The 19,040-nt window shown below is 36.3% G+C and overlaps 3 protein-coding genes across 3 annotated transcripts; 1 reads left to right on the forward strand and 2 right to left on the reverse strand.

Annotated features, from left to right (window-relative positions):
- Window positions 1–321: 321 nt before the first annotated feature.
- Window positions 322–702, reverse strand: LOC113496728. The gene has a single exon (XM_026876046.1). It carries the CDS (start codon window positions 700–702, stop codon window positions 322–324), a length of 381 nt encoding a protein of 126 aa, XP_026731847.1.
- A 1,475-nt stretch (window positions 703–2,177) lies between these two features.
- LOC113496382 (saccharopine dehydrogenase-like oxidoreductase) lies at window positions 2,178–14,496 on the reverse strand. Its single transcript, XM_026875572.1, has 9 exons — window positions 14,379–14,496; window positions 12,382–12,550; window positions 8,335–8,522; window positions 6,783–6,912; window positions 6,187–6,301; window positions 5,795–5,881; window positions 4,840–5,224; window positions 4,183–4,277; window positions 2,178–3,199 (listed from the first exon to the last, which is right to left on the reverse strand). Exons 2-9 carry the CDS (start codon window positions 12,548–12,550, stop codon window positions 3,100–3,102), a joined length of 1,269 nt encoding a protein of 422 aa, XP_026731373.1. The 5' UTR covers window positions 14,379–14,496; the 3' UTR covers window positions 2,178–3,099.
- A 251-nt stretch (window positions 14,497–14,747) lies between these two features.
- Window positions 14,748–19,029, forward strand: LOC113496381 (phenylalanine--tRNA ligase alpha subunit). Its single transcript, XM_026875571.1, has 6 exons — window positions 14,748–15,138; window positions 15,404–15,758; window positions 16,117–16,394; window positions 17,983–18,123; window positions 18,387–18,594; window positions 18,765–19,029. Exons 1-6 carry the CDS (start codon window positions 14,866–14,868, stop codon window positions 18,983–18,985), a joined length of 1,476 nt encoding a protein of 491 aa, XP_026731372.1. The 5' UTR covers window positions 14,748–14,865; the 3' UTR covers window positions 18,986–19,029.
- The last annotated feature ends 11 nt before the right edge of the window (window positions 19,030–19,040 follow it).

Genomic DNA, 19,040 nt, shown 5'->3' on the forward strand with positions numbered 1-19,040 from the left:
CTAAAAGAGTGCTGTCAACACTTTTTTTTTCCCGGGAAATCCTCATGGACTTTCTCCGCCCTGGGGAAGGCGGAGAGGTGTGCCGGACTCTTACCGGCTAAAACCACCGGAGTGCTTCACCCTTCCCTTGTAACTGAGACCACGGGGACGCAATGCAAACTACCGCGATCCCAGGCAGGGACGCTCCTTGCAGGAGCTGCCACTTTAAATAAAAGTTGATTTTACTTCCACCAATTAGGAAACACGCGGAAGCACCGCGCGCGCCGCCTTTAGCTTTAATTTAGGGCGATAGACTTCCCCGCGTCTACCGCCGAAAGCTATTTATGGTGGCTGAAAGAGAGCATTATCAGCCCTCCTCTTAGCCCTTGTGCGTCGGGCACGAATCGGGAGAGTGGTCGACAGCTCCCGCTCCCTTTCCGCACTTTCTTTGAGTGCCATGACCTCGTCACTGAATTCGGCGACAGCTCTCCAAGATTCCTCACTTCCAACCATTGAGGCTACTACAGAAGGAAGCGAGAGATCCCCGCCCACTACCGCAACGACTGTCTGTCGTTGTATTGCCCATGCTGGACAAACCTCCAGGGTATGCTGCGCATTATCCTCGCTGTCGTTGCAGTGGTGGCAACAAGGTGTGGCTTCCCTTCGGGCGATCCGCAACAAGTAATTGCCGAAGCAACCGTGTCCCGACAATATCTGCGCCATGCGAAAGGTTAGTTCGCCATGACGCCTGTTCACCCATTCCTGAAGGACCGGACGGACAGCACCTACAGTCCTTGATCCTGCTCCTGGACTTGTTAGCCGTTCGGCCCATACTTCCAAGTGTGCTGTCAACCCTAGCTCAACAACTTCGGAGAATACAAAGGCAATACCTAAGTAAGACTGATTTTAACTTGTAAGTAAGTAAACTACTTACTACTTATATTCTGTCCGCTCTAAGTTAACCTTTTTGACAACTTGTCAAATTCTCCATGATCGACATTGAAATTTCATTTTAAAATGAAACATATTTAGATAGTTAATCGATTGTTTAAATCGAAATAACTGCAAATGTACTTTCAATTTAACATCTTGCATATGATACAATTAAAAATATAATCACGAGGCTTTTTACCGATTTTTAAGCTTTTTGTCGTCATTCGACTACACCACTAAGCCGTAGTGATTTAGTAGAATGGTAAACAGTGACTAGCACTAGATTAGACTAGCGACTACTTTGAGCGACTATGACTATGATAGAGAGGTACCTAACTTAAGTGCGTTTATCTTGTCAAATCGTAATTTAATAAACTAATTTCATGAAAAATGTCATAGGTCAAAAAGGTCGACTTAGTACGGACAAAAATATACCCAAGTTGAAAAAGACAAAGTAATGTTTGTTCACTTATTTTACAGGCATCTAGGCATTTTAAATTAAAAAGATATTTAAATAGTTCGCAATATCAAGAGCGTATCAAAGTTAACGATCTACGAACGGTATGAAAAAAGAACACAATACTTTTGCTTTCTTTCGCGCGTTTGTACAATGCTACATACATCCCTTTTCCGATAGAGTAGAAACTCAAGCGCTAAAAAAATGGCGTCTCTGAAGAAAATTCTTTGTTTTGAAATCGAAGAAACCTCAATCGTTTCAACAATACCAATAATAAATAATTAAATAAGTAACTTCACTTTGCACTATGATATTAGTTATAGTTAATTACGAAATACTTATAACATTGTAATTAATATTCTAAACTGATCAATCCCGCAGTGCGACGCGACGGAACGGTTTTTAAATTTAAACTGAAAGAACACTGAATTCTGAGATATGAAAGGAGGTTTATTAAAATTGAAGGTTTAAAAAAAATAAAAACTGCCGTCGAAGGAAAGCTTAATGTTTTCCAATATTTTTATACACTCACTTTTCTTGTTATTAAAGAAAATTTTAAATCTGTTTCAAAATTGTAGTTTACCCCGTTTAAACTATTTTTTTGTAAAACGAAACTTTATATATGTAGGTGTCCGAAATCGGGTCTTAAAAAAGCGGCTATCGTTAATATTTTAAGTATTTTTAAGGATCGGATATAATAACCTTGTGAGCAGGATAAATTTAGTATAACTTTTAATTAGTTGGTGAAATCTGCATGAGTATAGTACAGATGATGTATTCATATTTTATGTGAAATAAAACAACAATATTAAAATATTATTTTGCAAGCATTTATTTAAAAAGATAAATATGTATCTCATTTTACAGTCTATTTCGTAATCTTTATGTGTTACTAATAGTAATTTCGAGTTTAACTCTAAAAAGTCTTAAGCCTAATGAAAGCTTTTCGATTTTAAGTGTTTTTTGTGGAAACCAACGCCATCTATAATATGGCCAACTTTACACATAAATCTCAAATCCCGTTGCTAGCGACATCTTTATTATAACAACGTAAGCAACATATTATCCATATGCAGTGATGATAAATTGTCAGTAGATGGCAGCATTGAAGTCGATGAGAAATTCAGTTTAACAATTTAAAAGACCTTTCACACCATATGGTTTTTTCATTATTTTACATCGACTATAATCCGACTTAAATATTACTTTTACGATAATATGACACCAATGAATATAATATCAATAAATACATTGAGGACAGTTCCTTGGTTGGGTGTTCCAAATATGTTAGTGTTCTAGTAGCTGTGTTTCGCTATAATGAATAATAAGGCTGGCCATAGAATATCTTATAACGGTTTATCTTTAACCGTTTATAGTTTAACCTGTGTTTAACTACGCCGTTTTTCAGGCTTGCTTACGCGAGACTCAACAAAACATGAATTCTATACTTTCTGCGTATAAGGTAGGTTTACCTTTGCAAATTAACTGACTAAGTAAAAATGTGAGGTGCACCATAGTGTATTTCTAGCGAATAACCCTTACCGTATTACTTAAATGCACTTAGTAACAAAATAAAGGCACATGATTAAATGCATTTACACCACTAGGGAATGACTATCAATAATACTTCCTAAGAACATAACATAGCATAGATATTATTAATGAAACAGTTGCTTATTAAAATAGAATGAATTACAAATATATGTTTTACTGGCTGGAAATTTGAAAAGTTATTTGTTTTCGATGATTTCGTATTTGAGGTCGTTCTCAATGAGCTTTTGAATGAGAGATGTGTTCTTGAAAACCGCGCCAGGGGTTAAAACTCCACCACTGTAAAAGACAAGTACATTTTAAACAATCTATCATCTGGCCTATGAGAAATATTGACTTATAATAGTAATTAAATGATGTAACGGTTTAGAATGGCGGCGAGTCGAACTGACTGAGTTCGACTCGCGATCCCGCTGCGTCTGCTCATGTTTAAGGACTCCGGTTGGGTCCGAAACTAGTCGGGCTACCCCGATAAATACGCGTGAGTAAACCGTTACATCATTTAATAATGAATCAGTCTCACGATAGTTATTATAAAAATTATAATAGTAAGATGGTATTTGATATGTGCGAGGTAGCGGGAAGGGCTAGAGATCGTCAATCGCCACGAGTGTGAAAATTTCGATATTTTCATAGAATTCCAAAACACCAAATACTACAATATGGAGTATATTGATACATTTAAATTATCGACACCACATGAGTTTTTTTTTAATGTTGAAACAGTTCATGCATTTTCCTTTGATACCATTTGAAATTGGAAGTTGATATCAACTTTTAACATAGATTTATATCCCGGAGTCATGTTTAATTATTATCATTTAGAATAACTTAGGTACTATCAAACGCACAAACTTTTGGTATTTTTTGTGAAATGCTAAAAAAAGAGCCTGTTTATTGTTTTAAACTGTTCAGCCGCCATAATTTGACAGAGTTTTCAAGACAACAATAATTACAATTGTACTTGGGGCAATTGTAATTGGCACTAGGGGGTGCTGTCATCGCGCACACAGCGAAGAAGATCGGAAAATATCAACAAAAATATGAAGAAAAATCGCTACATAGCGAAATCTTTAATCTATATTGAAAAGCGAATATAACTGTTAGTTTATTTGCGCACGACTAAACCAAACAGTATTGCAACTGAGCCTATTCAGATAATTGAACTGCAAAAAAACTCACGAGTTACTTTTAGTGCAATAACCTACAGACAAAGCCGCATGAAAAAGTGCAGTTTATATTTCATATTATGTGGTACTCACGGTCCCGGCAACTTCTCACGTTCCTGAAGGAGTGTAGTGGCAGACATCAGCAGCGCTACTACTGTGGCTCCGTACCCAGGGTTCGTTCCGGAAACCTGGATACATACAACTTCATTAATCTTTAACTTATGACAACATACCTCTGAGTATCACAAATATGTAATCTGACATTCAATACGCAGTCTTATCTTATCATTAATTAACTTCTTTAGTTTATACTTTCATAGTGTGGAACTATCAAGTAGCAAGTTTTACAATAGAATTATTTTCCGAGAATTAATACTGCATGGCCTATACTTATGGCAACGACCTTTGGAATATGAGTCAACTTCCCTTGTCTGCATTAATTATCGTAACATTTCTTGAATATAAATAAATAAATAATAAATAAATGCGGACAACATCACATACATTGTTCTGAACCCAAAGTAAGTTGCTAAAGTTGCTTGTGTTATAGAATTCAGATACAACGGAGGTACCACAAATACCCAGTCCCGAGACAATGCAGAAATGTGATTTTTTACGTTGACCCGACTGGGGATCGAACCCGCGACCTTAGCGCTAGCGACACCTTGAAACCGGTGCGTACGCCTCTAGACCGCGGAGGTCGTCAATAGTTAACATTATTAACAAATATTGAACATTGTGTTAACATACCCTGCCAACGATTTTCTTGCTTGGCTCAGTATTCTGGATATCAGCCCCCGTCGGCCATCCCCTCCCAACGAGGTCAAAAGTAAAGTGTGTGTTATTCATGACGTTGTCAGACGGGCCTTGTTTAGTCACCATGCCTAAGGAGCACAGCTTTGGGTACTGGAGTAGGATGTTTCTCGTGAACTTGGTTTTGGTCATGAGGAAGAGTAGGATGGCCCCGAATATGGTGAGGATAGCTTTGGGGAAGGATCCGGCCTTGAAGTAGGCGCGGAACTGTGTGGGGCGAGTCTGGGCCTGAGCGTAGTCGTGGCGCTGCGAGCGGTATACCACGGACTCGTCCGCGCCCGGGAACGGCAGGAACCAGGACGAACCCACCTTCTGCAGGCTTCTGCGCGGACGGAAGACGCGTGTTAGTACCGTTCTACTGGCTTGTTGATGTAGTGGTTAGAGCCTGACTGCTATCGTGGGCGATTCCCACCCAGGTCACTTATTTGTGTGATGAGCACGATTATTTGTTCTGCTACAAGATGTTATTTACCATTAAGAGGTATGTATTTAGAAACATGTAAGTAAGTTTGTCAGTTGTCTAATAATCATAATACAAACTTTGCTTAGTTTAAGACTAGATGGCGCTGTGTGAAAGATCTCGGAATGCTAATCGTCTGTACGAGGCAAAAACCAGTCTTTGAGTAACGGAAGTGTCGAACAGACGCTTAACTAGATCTTAATTTAACATTTATGCACTTGGCCGACACGGACCAAAAGCTTTAACGGGCTCAAACAAGTAGCTAACTAAGTAGATTACTATATTTTGTAACTGACACAGAACAATTAATTATTATATCATTAACATATCATACATATTAGCCTGAGCGCATAAAACGCAACGTTATATCTTGGAAAAAAATATAGTAAAAAGTTTGTATTATTAAGTGATTTTAATGAACATGTTACTTACTGTCGCTTCAATTTAGGTTCACATCGCGGCAAGGGCTCCGTATACAGTTGCTTCCTTAGAGCCGGAAGCTCATTATGATGGGCAATGCTAAAAACATTTATGAAGGTAAATGTTATGTGTAAAAATCTATTAAATACGTGTAGGTAAATACATAACGAGATTTGCATAAGTCTCTCTATAAATTAAAGGAAATAAAAAAACTTGTTTAGATAGGATTATTTGCAAGTCATATACAAGACTCTACATTGAGAATTGCGTCGTCCTGTTACAGACTACGTTCTGGTGCCATCAAGTCACCGTACAATAAATAATATTGTATGTTCGTCATTCACAAGCAAACCAAATTCCAAGAAACTTTCTAAAAACCTTTAGAAAAATATTAGTTTAGTTACCCATAGACTAGCGACTCCCAGGTGCCATAGTTAATAATTCCTCGCTCTTTGGACTCGGCTGCGTATTCCGGAGCTAAATACGAGTCCAAATACGATTCTACAGAGTTCAGTGTACCTGTAACAAGGAAACCCATCTTTGTATATGCTAAGATGCTTAACATAGCCAAGGTATGCTTATCAGATATGCTTTCAATGCACGGTATGTAATGATGACATTTTATAAGATGAAACGGGAAAGACCTATAAAACTCAATTCAATAAAGTGTTGCTTGGATTTTCAAGTAATCAGCGACTGAGTGATTTTTACCTTTATCCCCTTATATCTTTCTCAAATACAATAACTTTATTTATCTCTGGAGTCAGCATCAATACTTTTAAGACGCTGTTTTTGGCAACGAATGTATTTTTGTTACAGTTTTTAAACAAAAATGATGAATCACAATTAGTTAACAAACTGCACACTAGTTTCAAACATGAATAGCAAGCTTTAATAAGACTCCTGTAATCTGTTTTCCAATTATACATCTTTCCCAGTTTCATTACTAAGTTACATGTGTCCGTATTCACGAAACTTCCTATCAACAGAGGTGCCTGACCATCGAAGTGTTGCTTGAGGAACACGACGCCCATGTCCGCGGGCACGCTGTCCCAGCCGCACGCGCTCACCACGAACACGCCCGCGTCGCGCGCCGCCGCGTCGTAGCGCAGCTGCATCGTCTCCATGAACTGGAACAAAACAATATCAACTTAGGACGCGAGGTATTACTTACTGAGGCGTAGATTAGGGAGGTTTTTATTACAATCGAAAATGATTTTTAAACTTTCCAAATACATTGTATGATTATGATTTATCATAAAAATTGCCATCGAGAAGAGCGTTGTCTTTATTTTTTATTCACTATTTTGTTAAATTTTATAAGGATTGCTTACACTCAGTTTAAAAAAAATGGGTTGCTTTGCGCTGCGCCACCGGTCCTTATAAGTTAAGTTCGATATAAGTTGTTACGAGGCTTCAAATGTGTAATATCAATCATTACTACAATAAGTTCAAAGCATGTCTCTCTGCATTGAAGTATGCATATAAATGTTTAGATTTTATATGATTAGACGCAAAACATCCATGACAACGAATATTCCAATGTTTGTTTGATAAAAAAAATACAACAAAATATACGTTAAACAAACAAGTTTTGTGACCTTGTAACAGACACGGCCATTAGAGGACAATACAACCATTAGTCCTCATTAAATTAGAAACGGGCTGAGAATATAAATAAAGTATCAAATTTTATATTTATTTATTTTGTTACAATTTAACAACAATAGCGGTGGCATGAAGATATATGCTGACTTTAGAAATAAAGTGTCAAAAACTTAATTGCCGTGCCCGACAGGGTCCATGATCTGATCTATTTATAAGATTTACCACCTAAGAATACATGTGGAATGCAATAAAAGTATTGAGTATTAAAAATACTGTCATGGACGTCATATCGCAGTAAACATCCTCTATGCTACCGCTGTTTTTGTACGCGTGCGTATTGGAGATATTAATTAATTATGACAGGTCAAGAGAGCAAAGCTATTTTGGTACTTGCACACCAACTTTTTTAGTTATTTTTTAACGACATCTGGTCCGGTTTACGTAACCGCAAGAAGCAGTCCCAAATGTATTTTTGGCTTATTAATAACCGAACGCGATCAAGTCATGCATCAAAACGTATAAGTATGTTTTATAATAGTTTGTTCACAATTCTGAGTTTCGGACTGCTGATATTAACAGTTTTACCCCACTTTGTAAGGCTTCTGTCAGAAACCTAATTTTGAGTAACTAATATTTCATTATAAAATTAATTTTATTTAATCTGAAGGTGAGTTTTAGTAACTGGGAGAGGAAAGTGTCTAAAGACGAAAATCAATTTGGGAATATTTAAGTTCTATGTTGTAGACCCACGCTTTATGTAAATCATTCTTCAAAGTGTTGTCTGAGAATTATACAGGGCCAAATTTCGCTACTTGCAATTACCGATGAAAGAATGGAAATTGGATTCATTTAACACTATTCGTATTCTTCTAAGCATTTTGCCAACACAGTAATTAAAAAATTAGTGCAGGACGTGTAACGAACCTTTCGTGTAGCATGCTCACCTGAGGTTCTCCGCTAACATCCACATAGTTGGCCTTGTTCTCTACAGCCGCCTTGACAACTGGCTCTCCGTACATGCGGTAAGGGCCGCAGCAGTTCACCACCAGTTTGGTCTGAGCGCACATGTCTCGTAAAGACTTCTCATCGCCTACGTCTGCTATGAATATCTTGACGCCGGAGACATCTGAACCTGAATGAGGTAAAACATAAAAGATGAAAACAAATTAAAACGGCAAAAAAGCTAGGTCGAAAATAGGTCACATTATTACGTGTATGTCAGTGTAATTGAAAAAATTGCAAGGTGCCTAGGGGGATATCCACAGAATGAATTTTTTACTCAATACCCACTCAATATTTAATACTTTTATTGCTCTCCGTGTGCTAAAAAGGTGTTATGTACCTACTCATAGATAAATATTGATATATCATAGAATTATTTATACAACATCACTTCGTTATCCCACATGAACTTTATAGGTAAGCAAATATTCATAGGTAAACTAAGTAAACTAACAGAATCCCACGCCATTGCATTATTGTATTATGTATTTAAAACCAATATCCTATGCAAATCATTCAATACTGACTCGCTTTGTTTACTTACTTATTACAGAAAACCTATTTATATATCGGCTTCGCAGGTATACAGCGAGATTATTCTAATTTCTTTCAAGATCTTTTTTTTATGCATATTGAAAGATGCGGCCAGTGGGTTTACTTATGGATTGATTGAAGTGTAAGCTTTGGGATATACGCTTAGGAGCTCTCTGAGAAGCCTAGAAAAAATGATTTAACAATTTTTTAGCCTTCTAGCGTTTTAGTCTTCTACAAGGCCGGCAAAACCGATGGTGCAATAAAAAGCAATAATATCTATAGAAAAGCTCTAGAAAGACGGACTAGATTTCTGGGATTTAATGACCATTCATCGGCCATTGTAAATAGCAGAATTGGGGCCCTGTGCTCTCCGAGGCGCGGTCAATGAAGATATTATATTGGTTCTTTACAAATAAGTACATGCCTCACAACGCATCCTCGCTAATGGAAGCATCTCGATGCAGATGATATTAGCACTATTCTATATTCTGTGATATTGTTAGCAATTAACTTTATACTCTGTAAGTTATTTAAGATTAATTGACAGAGTATAGTTTTCTATACTCTATCTATACTTATATTATAAAGAGGAAAGATTTGATTGCTTGTTTGTGTTTGTTTGACACGAATAGGCTTCGAAACAACTGGACCGATTTGAAAAAATCTTTAACCTTTGAGAAGCTACATTATCCCCGCTGAAAATAGGCTATAATTTATTTTCAAAAATATTAGGGTCGGTAATAAAATCTCGATATTAACCCAAGGTGTCAAATCGAAAATCTATTTTTGCGTACACTGCTAAAACTATTGATAATAGAACAAAATATTATACTACTCCGGGTTTGTAAATCTCTTTAATTAAAAGTCCGCGAAGGTACGTATATCTAACTATTATATGTAGTTTAGTCATAATAACCTCTTTTTTATTACAAAATTTTATTATATCGCCGCTCCACACAAAACATGGTAGATTCGGTTTTTACTATAAACCCTCATCAAAATAAGTATGTTTGTTATCAAGAATATTTATTTAAAAGTAAAATGCTTTTTATTTCGCCTAAATCAGCCATTCCTTTTAGAAGTTATCACAAATAATAAAGCTCTTTAATTTATACTTTGGTATTAATCCTTATAAAAATAAATTACGGTTCAATACCACTCGGGTCTCACACCGGAATCGGTACCGAAAGAGAAAGATAAAAATAACTGTATGTTTGTTTGTACACGCTAATCTTCGGAATTACTGGACGGATTTGAATGTTCTTTTTGTATAGGTATTTAATCTTTTAAATGTGAACACCGGATTCAGAAACGCAATAGAAGAGGAAGGCTATAGGATTAATAGTAGCAGTGCAGTAATTAAATATCTAACAAATGAGGGCGGAAGTTGCGGGTCTCTAAAAAAACTAATCCGTTTAACAAAAATCCTAACTTACAGCTTCTAACCATGCGGACGTTAGTTTTTAAATAAATTACTATTCTCACATTAGGGTAAGATACGATATTTATGTGTGTAAATAAACGATCAAAAAAATAAGAACTGCTAGTCCTAAACGCCCGAAAAACAAACTTGTTTGTCGCGAACGTTGTGACCATTAGAAGGTCATTCAAACCTAACTGCAGCTATAATCCAGTCAAAATAAGCCTAACATCTAAAATATACATTTTATAAAGCATGAGACGTGAATGCTTCACAAATTTTGCGTAAACGATCAACTGTTTGGGTCAAAGTTTGTTTATAGTATATTATGGTGTGCCTATGACGTATAACAAACCGCTTAAGATATAATGATTAAGTCATCAACGATAATCATGTCCGCATAATCTAACGTCATTTAAAAAGAAGGAAAAATGTATTTACGTACGTGTAGCTATGATCAGTCATACATATTGCATCATGTTGGGTAATTCACTTATGGATCAAGTCGTCCGGTTTCTTATATGGCGACTACCTACATTGATTAATATCATAAGAATATGAAATATTAATTTTGATAGCATTGTCATCTTATGCAATTAGGTAGCTTGTGAATTTAATTTCCAAATTAATTAAAATGGTACACATCTTCACAAAAACTCACGCTTACATACTAATTATGCTTGTTAACGAGTTTATCACGTGAAAAACAATTTCTCATCTCGTTACCAGTAGTCCTATGGAATATTCAGGCATTACTCATACAAAAGCAATCGTTACGTATTTAGTATTTACTTAAAACATTGGTCTAAAGTTAACTCTGGATGTTTGTATATATATGTAGTTTGTAGGTGCAGTCATGATAGCTATAGGTACAATTTGTATAACATCCGTTGCACCGAGGACTGACAGATCGCGACCTCGCGATCGCTATTGACCCTTTCAGAAAATATAATAAAAACTAGTATAGACAAGGACTGAGATAATTATCTCACCAAGTGATGTCGACATAATATATTACATTCGAGGGCAACCGCTACCTATCTACATAAGTAATTAAATGTTAATAATACATACGCACACCCCACGAACTTCTTAATAAGATGAGCTATTTATTTACTACAATTAATTATAAATCATTGTTTCAGTAACTTCCTCCTACATATATTAGAGTGACGCAAGCTTGAGGATAGACAATGACCGTCTTTTCACATTCGCACGAATACAAGTTGTGTGGTGAGTGTGGGACGGCATTTTTATGTATTTAGTGTGATCAGCCGCATTATTATGCTGAGATTGCTGATGCCAATCACATACATGAGTTTTAGTAAGGCAAACCTGGATGACTGATCAATTTAATTTTGTTCAATTAACTGATCAACACCAAGACTTTGGTGTTGATGAGCCAGTATTGTTAGAACTGGGGGGTAAATGAACAATCAAGCGTGTTAAGTTAGTTAGAGGAAGTGGTCACCACGTGTCACCATTTCTCATCATTTACTGGTGTCGATATTGTTTTGTTCACCAAACCGCAGGCCCACCGTCTTTGGAACTTTAAGTAGGACTGCCTGCAGTTACAACAGCGCGGCAAGTAGTGCCAACTGCCAAGTACTCTAGCCAACTGACTTCTATAATCGTTAACGTCAATAGATAGCGCTCTAAGGTATAGAGATGACATTTCGTTTCGATAAGTCACGTGACTTTGACCAGGCAAATTCATCCATTCGAACGTTCTCGGTTGACTTTAACGATTGCAGAAATGCCATTTGGCTAGAGGGGCTGGAATGTTATCGGGGCTTAAGCACATTCCCGAGTTAATCATGTATGTGCCGTTATCTCAAAATGGAAAACGTACCTATACTCTATAAATATAAAATTAATAGCAGATGACGAACTTTGACTTGATTGACCCTGAACTTTAGCCATACATAGGTTATTTAATTGTTAACTTTACTACTCTGCCGTGGGCCAACTGAGGTTCCTTGGAATTCTGCTGTTACGGCTGTTTGACGTTAGGTTCGTGTATCAAAGTACCAACCTGTTTTCGTAGCGACCTCGGACATTAAGGCGTTGAGTTTGCTCTCAGACCTTCCAGCGACTCCCCAAGCGCCGATGTTGTACTTCTTGGCGAACTTCACCATGTGTATAACCGCCTGCTTGCCCGTAAACCCAGTAGCGCCGAATATCACCAAGTCGAGACGCGACATCTGATATAAATTAAAAGTAAATTTAGAAATTCGAAAAAAAAAGAAGTGTACCCCATGACGTTGTATAAAGGAGATTACGTGCACGCGTGAAATGCCTAATCATTCGCATAAGATGAGACAGCAAAATTAAGTACAAATACTGCCTACCAAATGTATGCAGTTCTCTACCATACTCCTTTCCTGTTTGAAAAGATAATATTAAGTCCTTAGTAACGCATAATCTTAATACCTTTGCCAGTCAATCCAGTCATATAAAAATGTATTCTAATATACATACAAGACTGGTGTCCCTATATGACTGTAATTCATTTAGGGACACCAGTCTTGTATTTATAATAGACATAACATACACCTAAAGTGTGTTTAAATAATATTTGCTATGATTGCATTATAAAAGGTATTTTTATTGACGTGTTAACTTTGCTGCTATTTTCAGTTATTGATAATGTGATTTAAACTTTCCTTCCTCCCTACCCTTGTCCAGTTTCATTTAGTGTCAGCACAACATGGTTGTTTCCTTCTTTCCTGTCACTCATCAAGCTATCACTAAACGCGTTTTCAAGTTAATTAAAATAATGGGTACATTAATATTGTTTCGAACAATCATTATTTTTTTCCAAATCTTATCGTTTATTGCTATCCACAATGTAACCTTATATACAGTAAAAAATATGAAATAGAGAATAGTTCTTGATATCGCTGCATCACCCTTTGGTTGACTAGTAGAGAAAGCCTCGGGCTTTAAGTCCACCATTGTACAGGTATTGCATAAGAAGTGTAAATCAGTAAATAAATAAAATACCTACATCATTGGAAAGTGGCAGTTTTGATTTACTTATTTTCTTTGCTATATCATTTGTTTAATATTCACATTAAACTGCTATTTAATTATTAAAATCTAAATAATGTCTATTTTTTTTTTCATATTCTCTTAAACACTTTTTTTATTTTACTGTATTATAATATCTTCCCATGACATAAGAATCCAAATATTTGTGAACTAGATATATTTTTTTTAATTTATCTAAGTATTATATATACTGAGGTGAAAATATTGTTCTTTTTTAAGTAAGGCTTGCAACAATCTTTTGGCTTACTCTAAGTGTTATGGAATAATACATCAAGAAATAATAAAGTGCCATCTGAAAAATACAGTGAAATGATATCATTTATTCAGATAAGTAGGGTATACATATTATGATTACTTTTACCTAAATGTCTTTACTACATTTTTTACAGAAATAATAAATTGGTTTTTAAATTATTATTTCTTTAATATTATACCAACACTGCTTGTATTTCTAACTCAAGACACGAAAAAAAAATCAGACTGGCTTCCATTTTAAAACTAAAGGCGATGGAAAAAAATAATTAAAATTAGCAATACATTGTTATAGAATCCCTATAAAGCATGTAGAAATTCGGTTTCGAATATCTACGCTTCCTGAGAACTGCCCAACTATTTATCTAACTACCTTAACCATAGACCTTAACCACCATTATTACGATAACGTATTTAATTCTGATAGTTTATGATTAAATAACCGATAAATTGTGTCAATAGTACTGCTCATGTTTCACTTGTGTATGATACATAACCGTATTACAGTAGTATCCGTTATGAAATATTTTTTTACTAATAGTAGATTCTTTAAACTAACGGTGATAATTTCTCAGCTCTTGAATTCAATCAGCTTAAAAAATTAGTTCCCTTGTTTATATACTCTTTGCACCGGCCGGCCAGCTTATCGCTGTTCTTACTGTAAACAGTGCGTAACCACCGGCATAATGTCACATTGTGATAACGTTAAATTATAAAAATTCTTACCTTGTATTATTTATTATAATCTTGAACCAAATTTTCCACAACTAAGTACAAAAAATGTATTGTTCCAACCGACACACCACTCAGCAATCAAACTTCGTTGGCATCTAAATTTAAAATCGTATTTGCATCAATGACAGATGCGTTGGCAGATTATAATCGAAGCTGACGGACGATGACGTAATAAATTGAAACTAGAAGTTGTGACTTGTGAGATGTTACATAAAATCAATGGTTTTTTAAAACATAGTAAATATTAAAGGGAAATTCTTTATCAAACCATTTTATTATGTAAACTTAATTTTTAAAGTTTAGTAAAGTTGTAAAAACTAAACGTTTTTGACAAATCACAGGTGACTCTGGCGTTTCCAGAAGTGACAGCTGCGACACTCGTTTCACTGTTACAGGTTACTGTCAGTTCCATAATTTCGAGGAGAATATTCGTGGCTAACCTAAACCTGGATAAAAATATCGAAATTTATTTGAAACTATGGAACTCACCGAAAAAATCTTGCATTACTTGGAGAAAAGTGGTAAAGCGGACACATTAACGTTAGCTACTGAATTCAATGAGGACCATCAGAAAGTTGTGGGCGCTGTTAAGAGTTTGGAGGCTCTAGAAATGGTTGTTTCTGAAGCTACGAAGAGTACGAGATGGGAACTGACTGGGGAGGGTCAGCTGGTCTCTGATAAGGGTAGCCACGAAGCTGTGCTGTACAACAGTATCCCTGAGAATGGCATGCCACAAGCAGAAGTTATGAAGGTACTCTGTGTATATTTGAAACTATGATAACATTTTGATAATCTGCTCAGTCACCGTTTCTTAAAAATCAAGAAATATTTGTATTCAACACTTTTTCAATTTAGTTTTAATTTACATTATAAGTAATAACAATTGAATTGATTTCATGATTTTACTTTCTTTAACTACAATACATGTGTTTCTCTGTGCAGATATTCTAAGAGTAGGTTCGCTTTAGTATGTATTTTGATTTAAGTTAAATAAAAAACAAATCTTGTTGTTACAGACTGTCCCAAATGCAAAGGTGGGCTTCAGTAAGGCAATGTCTGCTGGCTGGATATTCATAGACAAATCAGGTGGAGCACCACTAGTCAAGCGTAAAGTAGAAAGTATAACTGACACTGTTCAAGATCATTTAAATGAAATAAAGAAAGGAATAGACAATATCCCAGATAATGTCCGTAATGACTATAAGAAGAGAAAACTTCTACAAGAGGTTACTGTAAAAAGCTTCCTGTTGTCAAAAGGTCCTCAGTTTGCAACAACTATAAAAAAGCTTGAGACTGACTTAACTAGTGAAATGTTGTTGACTGGTGCCTGGAAAACACTGCAGTTCAAGCCATACAATTTTGATGCTTTAGGTAAGAGAGCACTTAGTAGGTAATAAGTATAGTTTTTATATATATTAGACTTACTTTTAAAAAGAGGTCAGATCTCCTGCATAGTTTTTTTTTAAGTTTGTTATCATAAGTGCTAGTCTGTCTGTGTAAAGAGGTGTCAAGCCCTATAAAAGTCTACTTATGGTAGCTTAGGATATTAGTTACCAATAAATTGTCCAATCTATAGATAACTAATATGAAAGTTTATATTCGCTTTTTAAATGTTTTTTTGTAAACCTTGCTTCTGCTTTTCCCTTCAACCAATGAAGAAGCTTCTAATTTTGTTACTAATACAACATTTTTCAAACAAATATTGATAACTATTATAAACCCCATGCAGGTCAGCCACCAGAATGCGGTCATTTGCATCCACTCCTCAAGGTTCGCTCGGAATTCCGCGAGATCTTCTTAGAATTGGGCTTCACGGAGATGCCTACTAACCAGTACATCGAGAGCTCCTTCTGGAATTTCGATGCTCTGTTCCAACCTCAACAGCATCCGGCGAGAGATGCCCATGACACCTTCTTTATGTCCTCACCGAACGCCACCAAAGACTTCCCAATGGACTACTTGGAGAGGGTTAAGAAAGTTCACAGTAAAGGTGGCTATGGATCACAGGTACGTCGATTTCGATTTCCGTTCGAATTTATCAATGTAGGGCAAACAGCTGGTGTGAAGGATTTCAATGCATTGCCATACACAGACACAAAAACGCAGATGACGTAGCACGGCGGTTCAGGTTTAGTCAGTATGAGTCTGACACTACCATGTTAATGAGTATACCGCCTTAAAAAAAAGGGAATCAACCATAGAAATCTAAATAACAAGGTAATAGAAGTGCCAACGCCGCGTGACCTTGTCGCCACACTGGTGTCTTGGACGACACCAGCGCGCGAACTTACGCTCAGTCGCTCGCGGAACGTCGTCACAGCAAGAACCACTAAAAATGGTGTTTTGCGGGGTTTCTCAGGCCGGAAATTCATCTGCATCGTGTAATAACATAAATAAATAGATAACATTTTATCGGTAAGTGAATTATTGCAGTAATATTGATGTTATTGCAAAATTAAATTTCAAAACATAACCTTCATTATAAACCATATTTATATCGCACCATCCTGCAACAATTGCATTCTTTACTAATCATTGCCTCTGCAGTAAGAAACTTACAGAAATGCACCGTTGTAAAAAGAGAAATGTATAACGAAAAATAATATTTATCAATGCGATCGTATTTGTAGTGGTACGGCCGCACAAAACTGTCGGAAATAGTGATGTGGTTAAGTGCGGACAAATTATCCAAAATGAACATTGTGTACGAAAAGTAACAATTTTAATAGTCGTTTGTTTTTGTGAACATATTATTGAATATATTTTTATTTCAGATTCCCACAGGATTGAAATAAATACAAAAGACAAGTGGATGTCTACCACGGGTAAACGAAATTGGTACCCTACAACTTAGGCCGAATATACACTATGAAATTAGTTGCATGCTTGATAACTTGCCGCCCGCCGCCGCCCGCGCCCCTCTCCCTTTTTACGGCTCGGACCGCGCTCGCAACTGAATGTTTCAAAAAGTACGCCTTGCGTTATAGCATAGCATTGAATAAAAATTGCAATTTAAATTTATCCAAATCTCATAAATACCTATTTTTCTATTATGAACGTTTACTAGTCATTGGATACATGAACTGGGCTGCTTTTGTAAGACGACTAAAAAACCACCGTAGGTATATACCAAACCTACCTACCAAGTATTTCCTAGTAATTTTTTTTTTTGTCAACCGACAATTAGCGAATTTTTTTTTTGTAAGTACTTAATGTAGAAGAATACAACAAAAAACATTGTCACTCATAATTTCGTCTTTCATTATATCCGTAGTCAATCCCTAGTGTAGTTTACGTAATCACTACGCTAACGCAAAAAAATGCAATGACTGTGTGAGTTAGTGAATCCATACAACGACAAAGTCAACCTTATTGCAATAGATGTACAGCCTAGTGTTGTTTGCTTGGTCTTCTCGATGTTAATGTGTTGAAGCCCCGCCCACCGGCGACATGCGTTTCGATAGATCGCCGCGGTGTATGCCATTTCTATTACCTTGTTATTTAGATTTCTATGGAATCAACTGATTTAAATAATAATGTCGATTTATAATTATCCCTGTTCAACCTCATTTGTTTTTGCTTTTATTATTTACAGGGCTACAGATATGACTGGAAGATAGAAGAAGCCCAAAAGAATTTGCTACGTACACACACAACTGCCGTCAGTGCTCGGATGCTGTACAAACTGGCACAGCAAAAGGAATTTGTGCCCCAAAAATACTTCAGCATTGATAAGGTATTTTTTTGACCACTTAAGTCATTTTCGGCTTGACCCATCCAAACAGCTGATCATTCAATAACTATAACCAACGGCTTCGTTAGGTTACTATTCCAAATTTCCCCCGACATATTTTTTTTTAAAATCCTATTGTCCAACCGCACGAGAAACAAAAAATATTGTTTTCACGCATAAGAAAAAAAATGTTACGACAAGACAGGAGAACAACTGAAAAGTAGAATAACATTCAATGTAACAGTTTCTTCAAAATGATATTGTAGGTGTTCCGAAACGAGACTTTGGATGCGACACACTTGGCGGAGTTCCACCAGGTGGAAGGTGTGATCGCAAACCGCGGGCTGGGCCTGGCTGACCTTATCAGTGTCCTCGATGCCTTCTTCAAGCGCCTGGGCTTCGACAAGCTGCAGTTCAAGCCCGCCTACAACCCTTACACCGAACCCAGCATGGAGATCTTTGCTTTCCACAATGGTGAGTAGTGCAGGCTAGACGGCTAGCTAAACTTTTTCTGTTAATTCGGTGCATTGTTAGAATCTCTATTTCAATAACCCTATTGCGTAGAAAACGTTTTTTTTTTTCATTTTACGGCCCTCTACATTTTTTTTTAATATCGTAAGTCTGTATGTTTTTTTTTATTACAGGACTCGACAAATGGATTGAAATCGGAAATTCTGGTGTGTTCAGACCTGAGATGTTGTTACCTATGGGTCTGCCAGAAGATGTGAATGTCATCGCGTGGGGTCTTTCGCTAGAACGACCAACTATGATTAAATATGGACTCAACAATATAAGAGACTTGGTAGGGCCCAAAGTTGACCTGCAGATGGTACAAAGTAATCCCATTTGTAGGCTTGATAAGTAAATATTTGTAAATTTCGAATGCATAAATAAAATTTATGGAATGTGTTTAGTTGTTT

The sequence above is a fragment of the Trichoplusia ni genome, chromosome 8 (assembly GCF_003590095.1).
Source record: "Trichoplusia ni isolate ovarian cell line Hi5 chromosome 8, tn1, whole genome shotgun sequence".
In the NCBI taxonomy this organism is placed as follows: domain Eukaryota; kingdom Metazoa; phylum Arthropoda; class Insecta; order Lepidoptera; family Noctuidae; genus Trichoplusia; species Trichoplusia ni.